General features: G+C 34.8%; 2 protein-coding genes across 2 annotated transcripts; both read right to left on the bottom strand.

Moving 5' to 3' along the window:
• Positions 1-1,041: 1,041 nt before the first annotated feature.
• Positions 1,042-10,102, bottom strand: LOC108223817 (anaphase-promoting complex subunit 5). Its single transcript, XM_017398243.2, has 20 exons — positions 9,844-10,102; positions 9,613-9,772; positions 9,414-9,535; positions 9,077-9,323; positions 8,551-8,722; positions 8,362-8,440; positions 8,159-8,244; positions 7,033-7,162; positions 6,868-6,900; positions 6,167-6,415; positions 5,390-5,467; positions 5,017-5,279; positions 4,484-4,543; positions 4,279-4,346; positions 3,190-3,295; positions 2,961-3,102; positions 2,433-2,531; positions 1,667-1,931; positions 1,485-1,552; positions 1,042-1,343 (listed from the first exon to the last, which is right to left on the bottom strand). Exons 1-20 carry the CDS (start codon positions 10,012-10,014, stop codon positions 1,182-1,184), a joined length of 2,760 nt encoding a protein of 919 aa, XP_017253732.1. The 5' UTR covers positions 10,015-10,102; the 3' UTR covers positions 1,042-1,181.
• A 6,340-nt stretch (positions 10,103-16,442) lies between these two features.
• On the bottom strand, positions 16,443-19,797 carry LOC108223625 (wax ester synthase/diacylglycerol acyltransferase 4). The gene is made up of 5 exons (XM_017397965.2): positions 19,419-19,797; positions 18,119-18,682; positions 17,110-17,472; positions 16,890-17,027; positions 16,443-16,725 (listed from the first exon to the last, which is right to left on the bottom strand). The coding sequence occupies exons 1-5, from the start codon at positions 19,593-19,595 to the stop codon at positions 16,588-16,590; spliced, it is 1,380 nt and encodes a 459-aa protein (XP_017253454.1). The 5' UTR covers positions 19,596-19,797; the 3' UTR covers positions 16,443-16,587.
• Positions 19,798-21,315: the final 1,518 nt, after the last annotated feature.

Genomic DNA, 21,315 nt, shown 5'->3' with positions numbered 1-21,315 from the left:
TTTATCAAAAAAAAAATCAAAATCATATAACTTTGTAAAGAAGAGAAAATTAGAAATAAAGTTCCAATAATTGAATAACAATATTAGCTATTAATCGGGGGTTTGAAGTAATTCAGTTGAATTATTCTCATAATGAAATAATAACTCAAGGCTAGGAGCAAAACTTCTTGAATATGTTAGATTCTAATATCATATAAGTTCCGTAATGAAACAAGAACTACAAGATAAGGATAGACATCCCGAATAAAGATAAAATTTAATAATTGAATTTAATGATATTTAATATTTCAAAATAATAAAAGTCAATCCGAACAATAAGGGGACTCGAATTATGAAGATAGGTTGTTTTTATAAAAGTCCGAACAAAGTGAAAAGTCTTCATGTGTCCATCTCTTTACGATCTTCTCAAAGTCGTCAAATATCTTGAATTATCGCGGTTTTAAATACAGAGTTAAATATCATATAATATCATATTTAACAAAAATAACAGCACAACTTTAGCATATCAACGGAAGGGATAAGTAAACTTGCCTAGCTTAATTTCCTTAAATTTAATGTCTACAAAGTGCAATCGGTTGTTCAACACCTTGGTATGCATTTACACATATATTGCTATTTAAACACCTCATCTGTTCTTGTTAAGTCATGTCAACATCTCATGTCAAGTATTTTCATTTAGTCTTCTTACTTCTTCCATCATGTCAACATGGAGTAGGATAATGTGAACTGTGTTCTCAATCCTGATCCATCATATGACCTGTTTGATTTGGTGTACATGATCAGGGGGCTCGGGGCTCATGTCTGAGAATGGAGCCTTGACCGTACCTTTTGGCCTTGGTTTTCATGATCCCCGCTTGTGCAATATGTTCGAATTAAACCTTCAGGTTTCATGATCTTTATATGTTTGAATTTAACCTATAAGTTTGAAATTGTCAAGGGCAAACAATATGCATATCTCAGTATCTCACTCCGAAGCTACTTGCACAATTTGTAATGCATATATACATAAGTCAGCCATGTAACTAAAGACAAGGGACATCATAGGCATAGCTGCACAGATCACATATTAAAATGCACAAGTTGAAAATTGTCCACAGATTTCACAAAAGAACCGCTTTCTAAACTAGTGAGGCACCTAAGTCTACCACCCACCTCAAGACTCAAAAATTTCATGGTAAATGTTACAACATGTCAAATAGAAAACACTCCTCATCAACAGGAGTTTCGAGTGCAACCATGTGTTTCTTAAATGAAGCTGAAGCTTTTTCTCTTTCCTCCAACAGTCCCAACTTGTCATATACAATTGCAAGCAAGTAAAAATCTTCCGCGGCCAATTCATGATACTGTTAACCAAGATAGCCAAAATTAGTAATAAAAATCTCAGGCAACACAATCACATAAATCTCTAGCTTTTATGAACTTGCAGTAATACTCTTATTCAGATAAAGGGTTCAACTTCTAAACATTACTCTGTAATTACTCACCTCCAGTATTTCGAACTCTTCGGAAGCTTGGTTCAATGGATCGAGTACAACTTCAGGATTATCAATAACTGAATAGAAAGTTAAGAGAATAAGCAAGGGAAATAGTAGATTCAGCCTCCACTGAAAAGGCATATGATTTTGACAAAATATTTCCATTGCAATAAAAAGGAGTGATAAAGCACCTGAAAAGCTTGGGTCTGATAGGTAACATTTAGCTTCTGCAATACAGGCTCGACCTCTAAGCTCCAGACCACCGTGACCAAGAATGATTGGAAGAGCTCCATGTACGAGGGTTAGGGCTCTTTTTGCATGAGTTGACCCCAGAGAGAGCCACAATTCGGCTAAGGTCACAGCAGCCGAGGCTTTGAGAAGATCCAAGTTAAACACCTGGCAAAATGAGATGCTAGCCAGCACGTACGGAATTCCTAAAACAGCATTTCCTGATTTCTGTGAATTACAAGTACAGAAAATAAAGAACTTTATCATAAGTCACAACAATGCTCGATATGGAAGCAAAAACAGATGATAAAAACGTGAGAAGGATCTTTTTACCAGCACTGAGTCATGAAATCCTTCGTTTAAACAAATACCGATTAATTAAATTATATTTATGCAAAATGTGACATTAATAATAGTAAACTTACATAAAGGGCAACAAACTACAGAAATTAAATGCATATACAGAAACAAATATAATAGGACAAGTACAAGTTCAGTTACTTCTGCATGTTATCACCTTGTATGAATAGAGAGTCATATGCAAATAAAAACATCACTACTAAACTAGTTGACTAATAATACAAATAGAACAGGTTCCTGAGAAAAAGCTGTAAAACTATGACATAGTAACATTTTACCTTATGAATCTACTAAACTAGTTGACTAATAATACAAATAGAACAGGTTCCTGAGAAAAAGCTGTAAAAGTATGACATAGTAACATTTTACCTTATGAATCTCTGCCAGCAGTAGAAGAACAGTAGCATTCTCAACCTGCATATTGAACTTGTAACACATGCAGAAAAGAGAGTGTGCAACAGCAGCTGCCTGTAAAGTTAATTGTCAGTAGAGAATTTGTACACTGATCAGGAGTATTATATGGCTCCAGATAAGCAGAGCTAAAACACGAGTAAAATATTTACTTCTACTCTAGCACAATGTCAAGGAAGAGGAGGAATATCAAGTATTTACAACACAATTATCATGAATGGGGTATATGAAAAGCTTCGGTTGCTCGATCTTATGAGATCAATAATCGAGTAACTTAACCACCGTTCATTGTTTAGATCTTAGTTTCAGAGGTATACTCATAGTACACTTGATCAAAAACAACACAATAATATCATATTTTCCAAGAGACGGGATAAGACAGCAATTGTTTAAACCATTTGTAAATTAATAGCATGAAGAAATTTTGTTCATATTGACATTTGCTTGGTTGCACTCACACACTAGAAAAAATGCAAAATATATAACCTCACTATACTGGTTAGCTGCAAGCAATGTCCGAGCACACCGTAGATTTGCTTCTGCCTTCAGTTCCATGTCCACGCCAGTTGCAGAAGATGCCAAGACTCCAAGCTCATCACATAATTGTTGAGCCTGTTTCAAGTTTCCCCTACATGATGACTAACCTAAGTAAACACAATATGTAACATTTGAACAACTGAGTGTTTTCCATTTTGTTTTTATCCAATTAACTTACTTATGTAAAGCTCGTTCATGAAGCAACTGCAGCTTGAGTAGAAGAATTCGTGACTTGGAGACTGACAAGAATTTCTCTTCTGCTATTCTAAGAGCACTGAAAGCCTCTGCATAAATAATAGATAGATAATTTATTTGAAAATTACATAGCTACTCAGTGGCATTGAAGAGTGCCTGTCGTTGAAGGAGATACAGGGGAGAGGGTGATACATTCTTTCTTGGGCTTTTTAGGCAATGGATGGGGACCATGAACTCTGTCTCTTGTATGTAAATTCTATTATAATGAAACTATTTAATTATAAGCTTTGTCGGAATTGCTGAGGAGTTTGCTGATTGTCACTTTTCACTTCCATCTGAATTTAAATATCCAAATATATTCGAAAAGTTTAACAGCAAAAATAAGTTCATTAATAGAAAGTTCACTACACCAAGCTGTGCAGTCTGTATGTTAAATTTGGACAAAGATTCTGTAAGGTAATTTGTACTCATAAGTTAATATTGACTTATGAGTCTACCTACCAAATAGTAAGACAATTTTTTCCACAAAAAGAACCTAATCCCGAGACTGCTTTTAATACTTCAACATATGATATTACTGTCTTTAGTCAGTAAATGGTTTAACAGTATGTTGACTAGTCAGCAAATGCAATTCAAAACACACACACACACACACATATATATGAGAAAATGTATTGTTTGAAGCACTATTATGAAGTGTTCCCTTCATATTGACCATGCCAACTCCTTTACAAGTTATTTCCCCAAAATAATAGATGTGCTTGATGCACATAGAAATTGCTTTTCGTTGGACATTCTTAGACCAGATTGACTTGTATATACTCCTACATGTTAGCTTTCAATAATTGTGCCATATCATGCTTCCATGTTGATGTCTGACGCGGGACGCCTTAAATAAGGTAGAGGAAAATATATTTCTCTGGTAACCAATGAATTAATAGCAAGACAGAAATATCAAGAAGCGGGAATTCAGAATTTTCACCCATACGTCATGTGGCACCACTAGTGGAAAAGAAAAGCTGTTTGATACAGGAGAATCCATACAGTATTTACACAATAAGATTAAACTGACCTTTGTACCCTTTAAACAATGCTAAATGTTGGATGAGTTTGGCATATGCCAATGCGACATCCTCTGAGCTGTTTTAGGTACATATAAATGAATAGGGGATTAGATTGGATACATGGACAAAAAGAGTAACATACATAATACGGATGTAACAAGCAACAGCGCCAAATTTAGTTAAGGTGAAGTACAGGGCCCACAGAAGACTTACCTTGATGACTCGGCAAAGCAAGTTGCAAAAACCAGAGCAGATATACGTGCAAGAGGGGCACTGTCCAGAGAAAAAGAAGTTCAAATATAATTGACGTAATACTTAAAAAACCCATAAGCATTTTTAGAATTAGTGCACACTGAAATGCAGAAAATCATGAAGAATTTTTTGCAAGTTAAACAGATTCGGAATTTTAAAAAATTAAGTATGCCTGATAGTTTCATCTCAATATGATTTATCCATAATATGAAAATTTCACCACCAAGGTGCATGCAGCAGGTTAAGAGAAGTATATTGCCCTGATATAACATGCAGTTCATTATCAGATTGTTTCTCTTTATTTATACTCTACCATTTACTACATTTTCAGTTTACACCGCACAAGATAATCAGCTTTTACTAGCACCTATGATTTAACATATGAAGAAAAACAGGTCACAACAATAAACATATTTCTAAACCAAAAAGATTAAGAAAAGTTATAAGACTGGAAATTCTTTATCTATAGATAGAGTTTATGCATTAATGTTCACCTGCCATATGCCCCCCAAGCTGTAGCTCGAACCAGGTATGAGGAACCCACTAACTGCTGAACAGATGCAGGAACAGAACTAGGTTGTGCACAGAATCTGAAGCAATCACTAATGGTTCCAGATCCATTATCTTGCATAAAAACCGATGAACCCATTGGTTTCTTCAAATTCTCAAGCCAAACGGTACTCATAGCACCATCAGTAATTGTCAATTCGCTTTCAGTGTCAAATTCACTAATCAAACGAGAACAAAATCTCAAATCCTGCATTAAATGCATTGTAAAAATTGTATAGTATTAATACTAGACCGTTTGAAAAGAATTCGACCCAACTACTGAAATATTGAATCAACCAATAAATATACTGACTTCACCTTGCAAACATTGACAGGAAAAGTTTTAAGCTTCATGGAAGCCTTGGGACCAAACGATATCAGTGGTCTTTGAACATGCTGCATATGATGAAAGAGCAGTTATCAGTGATAGCAATACCAAAGCAGTGAGAAAAGTATATTACTATGAGTTTTATGTCCATATGTAGACAGAGCAATATAACACCTATAATATATTCACATAAGAATCTTGAGCATACGCGTATGTGTTTGTACAGCGTTTACTACTCATCTAAGTATTTGTGTTTTGTACCAGAAATCCAGCAATAAGCTGTGAGAGACCACAGAAGTGATGTCCAGACTACAGTTTGGGTCAGTGAGGATGATATGAAGTACCGGCTAGTGTCACTGCCTCACCGGAAAAGGAGTAGACATTTGTATTCATTTTCTGGCTCTCTAACACAGTATCATTCTACCGAATGCTAGTGAGTAAAGACTGAGGATGGGGATGTAGAGAACCCTAAAGCTCTTTCTTATGATGGGTAACTTATCGAAACAGTTAAACTTAATTTGTTGTGATTTTCTGGGATGACTTTCCGTAAAGTTTCAGTCACAATGGTGACAAACCTACTCTAGGTAGCAAAAATTGAACAGGTTACTGATTCAATCTCACATAGCTTTCCTTATCAGGGTGATGTTGCAATCAGTCAGTGCCAGAGTGAAAAGCTCAAACTAGCATATAAGCTAAAGTAGTCACTATGTGACACAAAATACCAGATTAAATTAATGAAGAAAATAGAAAAATGAGAAAACCGATACCGTCAAATCAAATTTGGCCATAGCAAGATGACTGGAAGCTACAAGTCTCTTTAGCTTTAAAGACTCGGCTCTTTTAAGGGACCTCCTCAAGAGCACAAATAACTGTTCCTGAATGGATAGTGAAGTGCCAATACTCGTCACATGTGAGTAAGAGGAACCAATGATTCCAGTTGTGTTCGAAATGCCGATTTCAGACAAAAGATTGCATATGGCTGATATTGTGTAAGCAAGACAAGTGTCATCACCGTTCTGCAATTTGTAACAATACTCTGAGAGACAATAATAGTTCCCACTACATGAAAACATAAATGCCTCGGGCATTTAATCAGGCTACTATATCCGCAAAATAAATATTAGAAGTTAATTTATAACTACAAGCAAATGAGAGAGAAGGTAGTAAAAACAACAAGTTCTTTTGGCTACAAAAAGTATCAGATCCAGCATAACAATTATCAGTACATTACAAAAGGAGGAACCAAGGGTAGGGTACCATCAAGTTACGTGCCATATGTTCTAAGACTGGTCAAATTATATGGTGATACTACAGGAAGAGCAAAGGCATATCTACTTATTCTTAGAGTGAGTTTTCTGCTGGATTTAAACGAGATATGACCACACTCGAACAAACTGATTGAAAATATAACTTTTAATTAGACACTACGATCAAGTTGCATGTATAAATGCTACATTAAAGTAAATACCTGCTGAGAAACCCGTACTGCTTCAGTTAAGACCTGAAAAAAGAATGACGTGTAAACATGGCTTGACCTATAATATGTGAAAGATTTTTGTAATTTCATTGCTGGATGCTTACTGCAAAAATGACTAATGTGGGTGCTGGAGTAAAATAGCACTTCACATCTTACCTCTAAGGCTTGCTTTGGGTGCCCAAAGTGAAAATGCATCATTCCAAGACATAACAAAGCATTTTCATATCTGCCAAGGCTATTGCAGCCGGTGGATGGGGTAACAAGTTCACATCCTTCAGTCCCTGCACTTTACTACCACCATGTATCTGATTACTTTATTATAAAAAAAGACGGTAGTTTTTACAGATGTTGACAATGCAATTTTGATATTTCATACTCTTTATCTTATGTGTCTTCCATGAAGAAAGTTGTAAGAACTTCATAACATTTGTCAAGCACCGGCAGAACTTTCTTTTAATAAGTTTTTAAGTTAACGAGTCAGAGTAGAGGATATACTCAAGAGTCGGCCTTCTGAGGATATGTCTACGGCATAATTCACACATGTATAATAATTAGTTCATGCAACTCCTAAAATCAATTATGATCATTCAATTAACTCTCTAAAACAGGGGAAGGGAGGGGGCTAAAATCTTACACATAAGTGACAGCTTCTTGCCAACAATTTTTAGTGACCAGGCCAAAAAGACCATTGTTATATATTTCTATGATAAGCACAAGAATCAAGGATGAATACAAGACCAAAACATAGATATGTGAAAACCACAATTAGGTTATACCTCAGGCCAGGGGCGCTGGGGGAGAGGGGGTCGTTTACTAATCCAGGCTACAAGGAGAAGTATTGGCAAACACTCTAGCCACCGCATTACGAATAACATTAGAACATGATTGGATTGGTGATGCAAGATATTATTAACCACATATTCTTGCATCACATATTTGTTAATTTTAGGCACTGATGCTTTTTACTACCATATGGCAGATGCAACCTTTGTACAATAATAAGTGCTTTGTAGGAACTAGAATCCCAATCCATGCTAACTTGGGTGAATTATGTTATGCAGGAGAATAAGAATTTCTTAGCCTGACACAAAGCTGCCAGAAATTCTACATTTTAAATTTAGTCTTATATATCAACTAGGATGAACAATGGGGTCGTGTGAACTGTGAATACAATTGGTTGCTGATAAATCCACACAGAAGAAATAACATGCTTCATATATGCATTTAACAACTTCAATCAAATGCCAAATACCTTTTTCTCAACAAAAAAATTGCAAAATACCTATAATCAAAATAACGATGGAGATTTTCCAGTGCGAGAGGATAATCATCATGGTATAGGCTATTCAAATATTGCAAAAAGTGAACCTGCAATAACCAGATAAAAACACCCAAGAAACAGTCATCCTCTTCAGTGAACCGTCTTTCTTTCTCATTGTACCATGAAAAAAACTAAATTTAATATAAGTGTATCCATCAACTAACACGATGCAACTCCGGTGCCAGTCTCTGCAGCTGCTTTAAAATGGATTCAAAAGCATTCAGTGAAAAGGAGCTGCGTTGCCTGCCAGAGAATTTAATGATCATAAAAGCAACAGAACATAAGATTTCAATTTTTCTATTATTAAGGTTTAATTTATTTACAAAGATCAATAAGAACTACAAGTCACTTACTTCTCAATTAAATCAGCCTGCTCCAGTAAGTATCCCTGAACCTGCCAGTTTGTACGTAAGAAATTTCCACCGGAAGGGTCGACAACCCCTAATTTATCACTTTGCGATATTGGGCTACACTCCAAAGGCTTATCAATGTTTTTATGGCTGGGTTCAGCTGTAACATTAATATCTGCACAATTTAGGTAAGTGTTACTAGATATCAACACTCGAAGTGTATTTTTGAATATCCAACGGAGGCATTAAGCAAGTTAAGACACTGCTCACCTAGGAAATAAACCTCAAATGAAAGAGCATATATTATGAAAAATAATAAAAAGATACAGAATGTGGAAGGTAGACATCAAATAGTGAGGCTAACAGAGACGTTTAAGACAATGCTCAAAAAGTTGCGGTTTATCAATAAATAAATTTTTGCAATCAATTAGAGTTATTCTACATAAAAGATAGAACACATGATAAAGTAAAAGGAAATATTTGATGTTCTCATTTAATACTTAAGTTGTTGTGCGTGTATAAATTATACCTTGAACCAATCCAAAAAGTGCTCGGGGTGCATGATTATGAAAAGATACTCCTTCATATGACCTCTTTCTAGATTTGATTTCTTCATTGACTTTGTCAAAAACCAAACTCTCCAAGTCCATGTTTTCATATTCTAAAGCCTCAGAAGCATTACTGAAATCATCTGAATGAGGCAAGTCATAGGAAGCACTAGTAGAGAGGGCTTCTTTACAATACGCTCCTATACTCATTAACAGATGACAAATACCCTGCATAAACACCACAATGTGCAATAAAACCACATTATTCGTATGGCATCTCCAGGTGTAAGAACAAGGTGATAACTGATAATGCAGTACCTCGAAAGACATTAAATTAAACGCAAGCAAGCAACGGCGGACATAAACACCAAGAGTGCTACTCGGATCCAAGTTGATTTGGTCATCATCCATGACAGTCGTATCGGGGCCAGCAAGAATCCCTAACACAAAAAAACACCTATCACTTAATTTCCTATAAAAAAAAGATTCATAGTTTGTTAGAGGACAACAATATTACCTCGCAAATCGGTGAAAAAGTTAAACAAATCATCAGGGGAGGACAAAGAAGCAAGTCTATTAGTTAAATGATCAGTTATCCAGTGACTGAATAATCCCCCAACTTGCCTCAATTGAGTAATAAGTTGATCCAAAGTGGGCTCCAAGATGCCATCACACGACTAATACAAAGAGTAGAGTGTTAATTAAACAAGAAAGAGATTTGATTAAGGTGAAAAGCAACAAGTGTTACCTTAATGAGAGAGAGCAAGTAGAGAGCGAGACGATTGTGCTGAGAAACAGAAGAGAAAGGGAAAGGCACGGAGATTTGAGCCGGCGGCGCGTAGACTTGAACCAGCACGCAGACGGATACTTTGTGCGGCGTAATTGTCATACCACTCGCCGGCTTCATTATCCCTGACATGGATTTGTCTACTGCCGATAGATTTTCTTTTCGGATTAACAGGGGCGGGCGGGTGGAGCGGCGGGGCCAAAACTTCAAATATACAAATGTTACGTCCGGTGCAAATTTTTATATTGAGAGGATCAGTTTTGTAATTTCGTACGTGTTTGCTCCGGAAATTAAAATTTTACTTTTGATATAAATTTTTTCTAAGAAATTTAAGTGAAGTTTGGGAAAAAGTTTAGAAAAATAAAATAAAAACAGTCTTGATATTACCTAAAATAATAAGTAAGCAAAAAGTTGTTTTACTCCAATGACATTATCTATAGGGTAAATGCCTTATCTAACCACTTCTGAACCGAGAGTTTTCAAAATAACCACGGACCTAAAACATCTCTTAAATACCCAAACAAACACGCATACAAGGAATACGTATAACTACAAGTCTAAGAGCACATTTTGATCACGCATTTACATAATGCGAGTACTGTGGACATGCATGCCCAGCATGCGTGTATTAAGTTCCTTCTATAATTTATAGTACACATATAGGAGATGTGGGATCAGGCTCATACACATACTAATAGATGTTGTTGTGCTCTTGCATTATATTAACAGTTAAAACACAGGACCGTCAAAACATGATTCCTTCATGCATGGGTAATCTATCGTGACACATATGTGTGAAATCTACCACTTGTAAATATGTTTGAGGTTAAATATTCTAGATAATAGAAAGGATGTAAATGCATATATACATTTAACGAGCCACACAGAGAGAGGAAGATGGAAGAGTTATCCATCAGACAAAGAAGAAGAGTTATCCATCAGACAAAGAAGAAAAAAAACAAGATAGACAGGTGATTTACTCATTCTTGTATGCGCATTCTCATGATGCGAGGGTGAGTGAGTAAAAAGGACACTTTTACCGAATATCTGTAATTTGGATATTTAATATTAAAAAATTGATTATTATGGGCATTTTTTCTTACCTATACATGTTGCCTATAATTTAAAAATTAATATTTTTTCAATATTTAAGAAAATATATGTGAAAAGAGGTAGAGTTGGAGTAAATATAGGTAATATTGATGATGTGGCATCATAGGGGGTGGCTTTTTGCTCCCTCAAATAAGGGGATCAGTTTTCTCTCCCTTAGGGGACAGGGAGTTGCGTTGGAGGACTGATTTTTGATCCTAACTCTTAAATCTTGTCCACCTCGACCAAATATGAGTAAGGAGAGCTTGCATTAGGGTTGCTCTTGTATATTACTCCCTACGAGTAAGTCCAATAAGTTACCTATCTCATTACCTATTAATAATATAAAATAATGAACCCTAGTGAGTCTTATTAGTGATTTAGATAATCTATTTTAAGTGTCAAATTTAATAGCAATCCCTAAATTTGTTCTCCTATTATTATTTTAATAACAAATTTGAAAGAGAAGGGAGGAAAGAAGGGAAAAGACAAATAAAGAAGAAGGGAGATGAATTTTTTAGGGAAATCTACAAAACTACCTACCTTTTCTTTTATTGTTTTCAAAAATACTACCTTCCAGAATTATTTTTAAAAATACCTTTTCATAAAAAAAAAATTCAAAAATACTGTTTGCAACTTTTGCAACCTCATTTGCAACTACAGGCGGCGCCAGCCGTGTTGCAACTTCTTTTGCAACTTCATATGCAGCTGAATTCCTGATTTCAAGTTCCAGTTTTCAAATGTCATTTCCGAAAATGACATTTGAAAACTGGAACTTGAAATCAGGATTTGTAATTGCATATATGGTTGCATATGGTTGTATTCAGTTGCATATGGTTGCATTCAGTTGATTCTATTGTAATCTAATGGCCCCGCCAGGGGCACACCATACATCTGTTGTTACTTACAGTTTTCAGTTGCATTTAGTTGCAACTGAGGTTGCAAATGAAGTTGCAACTGCAGTTGCAAAAGTTGCAACTGCAGTTGCAACCTCATTTGCAACTTACAGTTTTCAGTTGAACTAGTTGCAATTGCAGTTGCAACAGTTGCAACTTTCCAGTTTTATTTGCAACTTTTGCAAACTCATTTGCAACTTTTGCAACCTCATTTGCAACTTTTACGGCTGCGCCGCCCAAGGTTGCAAATGAGGTTGCAAAAGTTGCAAATCGTATTTTTGAAATTTTTTTTTTATGAAAAGGTATTTTTAAAAACAATGAAAAAGATGGTAGTATTTTTAAAAAAATAATTTTACAGATGGGTATTTTTAAAAAGATCCCATTTTTTTATTCATAAATATTAATTATTAATTAGGTAACGGTCAAAGGTTACTTAAAAATAGGTAATAACTAAGATATTTGAGTATTGCTAGTGATTTAGGTAATCACTAAAATAGTGTTATAGTGCCTCTTTTGTGATACATTACAGAAATATGAGTTTAAGAACTCATTTAGGTAAACTATTGGACTTGCTCTAAACATTTAGATTGGGGAGGAAGGTTAAGAAAGAAAGTGATGATGAAAAATGTGAGAAAAGTGAGTATAGTGATCGACTACTTGATAGTTAATGTATAAAATGAGTATAATGGAGAAAAGCAGTGGAGTTGGTTTAATTATATATCATAAAATTTTACTATATTTAATAAGCTTTAAAATTTAAAGAATTACATGTTCCATCTAAAAAAGAAAAGTGTAAAAAATGGTTGAGACGGAAGTAGTAACTAATAAAAGCTGTGTCCACTAAATAGGAGCTCAAAGACATGAACAAATATTCTTCAGAACTGTTAGGTTACACGAAAAATAATATTATAAAAGCAACACCTATAAGATATACCTAATATGTGTTTATATATGCACAACTATCTATCAATTCTTATATCGATGAGTTAAGCATTACAGCATATATCCTATAATTCATAGTTACTAATTACTAAAAAACTGAAACTTACATATCTCTACAAAATGTATCTCTTTAAACAGAATTAATCATCTCGTAAAAACTAGCTTTGACAACCTATGATAATAACAATCTCTAATGGCAAATTCTAATAAGGTCAGCATATGTCAAACACTGATCATAAGATAAATTCAGATCTCTTTAACTAATCTATTTTAACATGTTTCCTATTTTAACTAATCTATTTATTTTAACAACTTAGTCGGCCAGAGCCAGATTTAGTGGGGAAGGAGATTGCAATGGAAGAGACGACTGCGAGTGAAGAAAAGTATGACGAAGATGCTTATTTATTCCCTTTATCTTAGTATTAGCAACTGATGAACGAGGTAGTTTTCTAAGATTTGATAATCTAAAATATTTAGCTTATATTTGGTTAATGACAGTGATGAAAATATCACTTATATTTTGTTGATGACAAGTAACAAATAACTTGTGTTTTGGATAATGGATTGCAATGGCTGTGTGCCTTTTAAGTCTTCATATTGTTAATATTTAGAATTCAATTTTAAAAAAATTAAATTGAAATAATTTAAAAAATGAAAAACGAAGTATGAACATATACAATACAATGTATAATCTTATTTACTCACTATATAACGAATTATTTTATTGAAAAAAATTAACTTAAGATAAATATATTATATGAAATTTCATAATACGTTGTACAAATATTAAAATAAATAATATTATCCTGAATATTAAAATAAATAATATTATCCTGAACGGGAATCCTTATGTGAAATATAATAATACCATATCCACCCCCATCGAATATAATCAATCCCTGACATCGGCGTTGTCTGGTAATTAGTTTAACGGATTGAATTAAATGTTTTGACTAGCTGATTGAAACTGAAGTTTTGACTAGCGGATTGCATCGGCGGTTTCTTGTAAAATTGTTTGGTTAAATTTTGAAAATTAACTTTTTGAGCCTAAATTTCTATTTCAATCCGCTAATTATCAAATACTAACATTAGCGGATTGAAATGACCAAACCTCTGAAACATCCGAACCTCTGCCTTCTAAATACGGCCATTGTCCCATTTTTATGTATTGGCGGGGCGCCCCATTGTGGATGGAATTAGGAGCCGGTTACCCGTTTACCCCCACCTTAGTGAGAAGCTTATATCCAAGTGGTGTGGGTTATACACATTTTAATGCTTTCAAAAAAAAATACATGAATTTAAAAGGTAATGTAAGTTGTGAGTTGATGCCAGCTGGGTCTTTATATTTAAAATGAACCTGGACTAAATCAAGTCCAGATACGTTATGTTATTTTGTGGAGCTCATATGTACACACGCATATACTCCATATACATCGTCTTCTTCATCTGCTTTTTCCGTTCATCTCTTTCAGTCTTCTTTCTTCTTCTTGTTTTCGATCTTTAACCTCATCTAATCTCTTGTCAATACATGACTTATCTCTAGCGAGCTGTGATTTAGATGCTTTGACGATCTTCAACTTTTCCGGCGGCAGAAAAGAAGTGTGGAGATTTTCATGGACGAATCTGTCCCGTATCTCGTGTCGTGTCGATACAGGTACGGTCGCCGGAGTAACACAGTGTATATCAATCTTCAATATCATAGGTGGATTACTTTCACAAACAATGAAGAAAATGCTTCAAATTTACAACACCTCCCTAGTCATCAGACTAATTTGTCCTGAAGGTATCTTTCGCGATTCTCTTGAGATTTATTATAATCATTTCTGGTAATTTTATTTGACAAAGCTTCCCATGCTTTATACAATAGTCCATGTGATTCACGCGATTTAATTAGTCGTATACTTTTAGCCCGTCGCTTACAAAATATTTTAAATATTTTAAGATGAGTTAATAGATCACGATGATGACGATTTATGTCTACTGCAATGGTATGAACACGAGTGTTGCAAAATTATATTGTATTAGAGGCATTAATCCATACCTACTGTCATGATAACCATACATGCCCTGCTACTAAACATTGGATAGAGAAAAGTTTCCCCATTTTCTTCTTTCATTCCACACTTAGGGACACGCCGACATTTCACTCCACAAACTCGCCTCACTCCACACTCACCTCACTCTCTAAAGCTCATTTCTCCGCATAAACTCACTAGCGATCAGGTAAAATCGGAGAACCTCTCCCCTCAAATTTGAGGTCTTTAATTGGGGGTTTGATTGACGGCTTCTTCATTCCGCGGAACTAGGGCTTCCGGTTTATAGTTCCTTTAAATTTTTTTACTAGCTTCTTCATTTTTTTTCACTATAATGTTTTTAGTTGTGTCTTTATTTTTCTCAGGGGCTTCGGTTTGCTTGGATTTAAGAATGGAACAAGCATCAGCAAAGAAGACAAAAAATATTACTCGAAGTATCTCCTGAGACAGCTTCTCCCATTAGCATAGAACAAATTTTGGAAAAAGAGATGGAGGCTCAGATTCGAGGGTTGTCGTTAGCTGATGTCAAAGTGCAACAAGCAAACTGTTATGATGGAGACCTACAAGGATGGTAGCATCTCTTGTCCACCTAAGTGTATGGGTGGGTGTGGTGGTAAAGGGATTCTAAAGCTGAACCAAGTCTTGCCAGATGGTTGGCTTTCAAACAAGATATCGAAAGCTAAAGACTTATACGAACTGTATAATCTGGATGGCATGTCAGAAGATCCCATACACTGGTGCTCCTGTTATAATTTGGCACGTGATAACACGGCCACAAAGAAAATAAGGAAAGCCGCTCCTCGAGAAAACTCTGATGACAACTACTTGTACTCTCCAAGTTCTATAGACATTCAAGCCGGGGATCGGAACTCGGAAGCATTTTCAGACCCATTGGTCAAAAGGGGAACCAGTGATTGTTACTATTGTGTGCTTGACAGTACATATGGTTTAAGCTGGGAACCAATGGTGATGTCTCGAGCAATCCATGATAAGTCCCACACTGATGTCACTTGTCTTAAATTGTTTGAGCTGGTGCAAGGAGGAATATAGTGTATGTTCGTTCTTTAAAGGCTATACAGAGGGTATACACTTGTCTGCCTGGCCCCAAATGCTCAAGTTAAATGACTGGCCTCAATCTGGTTCGCTTGATGATCATCTCCCACGTCATAATGTGGAGGTCTTAAGTGCTTTGCCGTTCAAGGAGTACACACATCCACAGAGCGCCTACTTGAACCTTGCGGTCAAGTTACCCGAGGGCAATCTGAAGCCAGACACAGGGCCAAAGCTGTATACGCTTAGATAATACAACAACACGTAACAGAAAATCTGTAGATGTCTGTAAATAGTTAGTTAAAGCTCTGAACATGCCTCTTGGCGATAGCTATAAGTGTAGTTTGATTTTTAACTTATAATAGAATAAGAAAATAGCTTTTGATTTCAAAAAAAAAAAGTCCGCAATCATCTGTGTAGTGACTAGCGCATTTAAAATTTTAAAGCGCGGAGAACTCCAAAAGATCATAACACTCTCTTCAAACTGACGGTTGTACGATCATAATTAAATCAAATAAATGTGACTACGTGAGTAGGAGTGTAGGACTACTGATATAAAACCGAGCCCTCATATCATACCATGCTATATAATCAACAAAAATCTGAAGGTGTCAGCGCCTCAGCGGAGACCATAAACTGATCATATATGTTACTATTCAACAACAAACGAATAACGCAATTACAAGTTAATTTTACTAAAGAAGAGATGCAAAGATGGTATCAAAAGCCTCCTGGACGCATGCCTTTAGCTTCAGTTGATCAATGAAACCTTTCTCTGATGCAATTGCAACCCTTAAATTCCCCATGTAACTTATAACATTCATGCCTAGACTCTGCATCAAATCAACAGTTCCGTGATTATAACTAGAGATATCAATTCACTTCAAATATGCCTATCAACCACGAACCATGCCTAAGATTGATCAATTTGTTCTCCAACAAAACAATAGTTTACATTGTATGATATGATTTAGGATGCAAATATATGAACACGTACCAGTGGAGCACCAGAAAAAGTGAAGTACAAGCCTTTCACAGGGTGGTCAGCCAAAGCCATTTGTTCCATTGGTCCGATCAAGTTTGATAAAACTAGGCTCGACTTCCTGATGTCCGAATGTATGAACCTAGCTGCAGCCTGACATTCGATTTTTAAGGACTAAGCATTTTCACCGTCTAAACAAGTAATTTGATTGCAAAATGAATATAAAACAGGGTACCTCAGAGCCTTTAAATTTTCTGACACCATCAATAAAGAGCCCAGTCAGAAAGATAGCCGAAGAGTTCTTCTTTCTTTGGGTTGATTCGTGTATTTTCAGTACAAACTCTTCGAGCTCTGAATAGGAATTAGTCTTGGCCATTAATTTGGGGATGTTAACATGAGTAGCGGTAATCTGGTTTCCCCATGGCATTGCTGAATCACGTTTCAACATCTCAGAAACTGAATTGTACCCCCCCTCAACGCTCCTCGTATTAAACAACAGCATTGCTGTCGCGGCTGCTTTCATGGATTCGTGCTTTTCTCCTCTCATGTACACTCGAATCCCATACAAGATTATTCCCATTATCAAGTCGTTGACCGTCTATAATTAAATGTGACAGAAATAACTTAGAGGGTGTTTGGAAACATGCATTTCATTTCAAATGACAAGATTTGAGTTGTCATTTCAGATTCTTATGTTGTGTTTGGTTGGGGTGAATGGAATGGAATGGAATGGAATGAGTATAAATGAAAGAAGATAATAGATTGTAGGAGGGAGGATCTTGAAAAATATGAGTGAGGACAAATTTTGCATGATAAGATTTGGGTAGAAAATAGGTATCATAAGGAATGGAGCATTCCTTCACAAAATGGAAGGCTTTAGATCTAGTTAAGGGTGGTAGGAAAGGAATGGTGGGAGGAATGAAATTATTATACATTTAACTAAATTATAGTTCAAATCTCATTCTACTCCCTCCATTTTCATTCACCCCAACCAAACACAACATTAGATTTATACTAATATTTGAATTTCTAGATTTTAAATGAAATCCAAATTCATATTCCCAAACAGGTTATTTGATCAAATCCAGAATTTCAAATGAAATCCACGTTCCCAAACAGGCTATTAAATTTATCCAAAAGATCTAAAATTTGAAGATCTCAGAACTAGTGGATATCTCCCTTGTCTTGATAGTTATACGACATCTAGAACACAAATAAATATATAAAAAAGATTTGAAGCTTACCACTTTCAAGATGTCCTTGACTTGCCTAATCTGATCAAGAGAAAATGTAAGAGTAGTGTATTCCAACTGCTGAAACTCCACCCCTTGCTTACCTGACCGAATCGGAGTCGGATCATCTTCACCCCTAACCAAAAAACCTCCAAAATCCAGCACAGTGTCCACAATACCAGAGAAAACCTTAGTCGCCCGTTTGAGTATATTTACAGCATTATTTTGGTTCACCTTCGAGCTCGATTGACGGGACGGAAATGTCAAAGGAAGCGAAGGATCGTCAGCTCTTTTGAGTGTAGAAAGCAGAGCTCCAATGAGAGAATAGCCGTCCCCTAGTGCTTGGTGGAGTTTGAATATCACTGTTGCTGCTGCATTGCTTGTTTTGTACTTTATTACATGAATTTCCCAGAGGGGCCTCGTTCTTGAGAGTGGATTCATGCTTATTTCTGCTACATATTCATCCAAATACTCATCATAGACAAATTCTGATGGCGGAAATTTTGGAATTTTGACATGCTCCTGGAGGTCTACTTCCACCCGCTTCCATTTCTTCAGCCCACTCTCGTCTTCTGCCTAAAAATATTTGCCACATGATTCATACCATACACAGATCTTGCTTCAGAATCGATAATCTAGCATTTAACTAGAGTACATAAAACAATTATCTAGGATCATTCTGTGCCTGTTTGGCAAACAAGGAATCTGGCTTTTTTTGTCAAGAAGCTAAACTTATATTTTTCACCGTCAGAAGACAAACTTATATTTCCCAAACAGTTTAATACAAGTCTTAATTTACTTCTCATTTCTTTTTGTCCACTTCTTTAATTTAAACGAAAAGCACTTTTTTAAAGTTTATCCAAACGGCTCCTATATATTCTTTTCCAAATTTTTTTTATAGAAGAGGTTAATATATATACGCGAGATTTGTTATTATTAATTAAGAATAATCAATAAAAATATAGAACTGATTATTCTTAATCTTTATCAAAAAAAATTCCCAATCCCTTTTGTATGCCAGACAAATTTAAAATAAGTTTCCAAGTTGACGATCACTGATTCATATAATTTTCAAAACTTGTAATTACCAAAACCTACAAAATTTTAATAAAATGAGGGGAGACTGAGTTGTATTCTTATAAATTAACGTAATCATAATTTATAAAAATTGAACAAATCACAACATTAAAAAATATATGTGAAATAATATCATTAAAATGAAATGGAAACGCGGCAAAAAAGAAAAAAGAAATGGAAAGGATACATATATGGTGCACATATGAAGATGATAAAAGAAAAATTGAGTGAATACCATCTTAGAGGAAAAGCGTGGATTAATGGGCAGGAACTGATCCTTGATGAGATCCAAAATTTGTAGATCATCAATGGGAACTTGAAACTCCAAAAAAGCAAGTGTGATTAAATTCAGCACAGAACTGCTCATGTATTGTCCGGTAGGACTTACGGGCTCTTCTTCCCCATACTCCATTTTCCAGCTTGTCGCTCCTCAAAGTCTGCCCCAAACTCACTAAACAGTAAACATGTTCCCATGGGTACTTTTATACTACACGTCCTTATACATTGCCGTATACGAATACTACATTATTGTGCATTGCGTATACCATATTCTCTTCGTCTCTAATTTATTATCATGTTCCGACTCTCATAAACAGATTTAACTTCATTTCTATAAATATTTTTTCCGAAAACGAAGAGTTTAGAGTAAATTAGTTATATTTTTTGATGATATAATTTAAATACAAATTCTTAGTTATATACAAGTGAGAACAATTTTGTTGTGAAAACAATGAGAACAGTTGTTCTGTACTTTTCAAAAAATGTAGAACAAATGTTTTACAGTTTTTTTTAATGTTCTATTGTTCTATAGCAAAATAATAATGTTGTCAGTATTCTAACACCAAAACGTGTTCTCCATAGAGCGCGACCCTATGTGTGTGTGTGTATATATATATATGGGTTGCGCTTCACGCAGAACACATTTTAAAATAGAACAACAAAAAACACTATCATAACACTTTATTTTTCATAGAAAATGATTTGTTGAGATTATAATTTCATAATTAAACATAATATATGAAATCTAACATCCAAACTCATCCAAATTATTAATATGAAATATTATAGAATCCTGAACAGAATCCAGAATAGAATCATGTATATATATTTTGCACGATTAATATTACATAGAATCATGTTATTTTTAATCCATATTTATTGTTAAACATGTTAGATACTATTATTATTCATAATAAAAGGTTAATTAGCTTAAAATTAGAATTAAATTCAAGTTTTAAATGAGATTCTATATGTGATTCGAAAGTGTTCTTTTTTGTTATTCTTTTAAGGGTGTTCTTCTTTGAGCAATGTCCTATATATATATATATATATGTATATATATACAGATTTTAGCAGATTTTAATAAATTTGATTGATGAAAATTTCAAAAGCAGCCGTTATATATATATAGAGTTAAGTTCCATGTTGTCCACATATTTACTGTAGTACCGTAGACCACGTATGTTCTGCAACTATAGAATGGCATAAAAACATTGCAAAATGTATGAAACTTGTTATTTTGTGAAATACATTCTATAAATATCACTATTTCATGAAAAATATTGAAAATCATTTATGTTCGACAAGTAGAACACATATGTTCTGTAACATGTAAATATGTTCTGCAAACTTAACATGTTTTGCAGAATTATGTGTTTTTCACTATTTAACTTGTAGAATGTTTAGGATTGTCAAAATTTTTAACAAAATAATGATGTTTATAGAACATGATTTGCAAAATAACACATTTTGCAATGTTTTTATGCCATTCTATAGTTGCAGAACATACGTGGTCTACGGTACTACAGTAAATATGTGAACTACATAGAACTTTGTTATATATATATATATATATATATATATATGTGTGTACGTACAGATTTTAGCAGATTTTAATAAATTTGATTGATGAAAATTTCAAAAGCAGCCGTTCCATAATTGGGTACTATAAATGCTGGGTAGTTAGGAGGCTACTGGTTGTATCATAATTAATTTCCTTAAATAGACCATTTAATCATACAACTACTGCATTATCCAGTTGTGCAACTGTCTGGGTGACGGTGTCAAATTATACGGTATAAACAAAAAAGTATAAACAAAAAATCCGCAGACCCTAATTAATCTATGCTCCC

The sequence above is a fragment of the Daucus carota genome, chromosome 5 (genome assembly GCF_001625215.2).
Source record: "Daucus carota subsp. sativus chromosome 5, DH1 v3.0, whole genome shotgun sequence".
NCBI lineage: Eukaryota > Viridiplantae > Streptophyta > Magnoliopsida > Apiales > Apiaceae > Daucus > Daucus carota.
The sequence above is the reverse complement of the archived record's forward strand: the minus strand, read 5'-3'. Positions and strand labels throughout refer to the sequence as shown.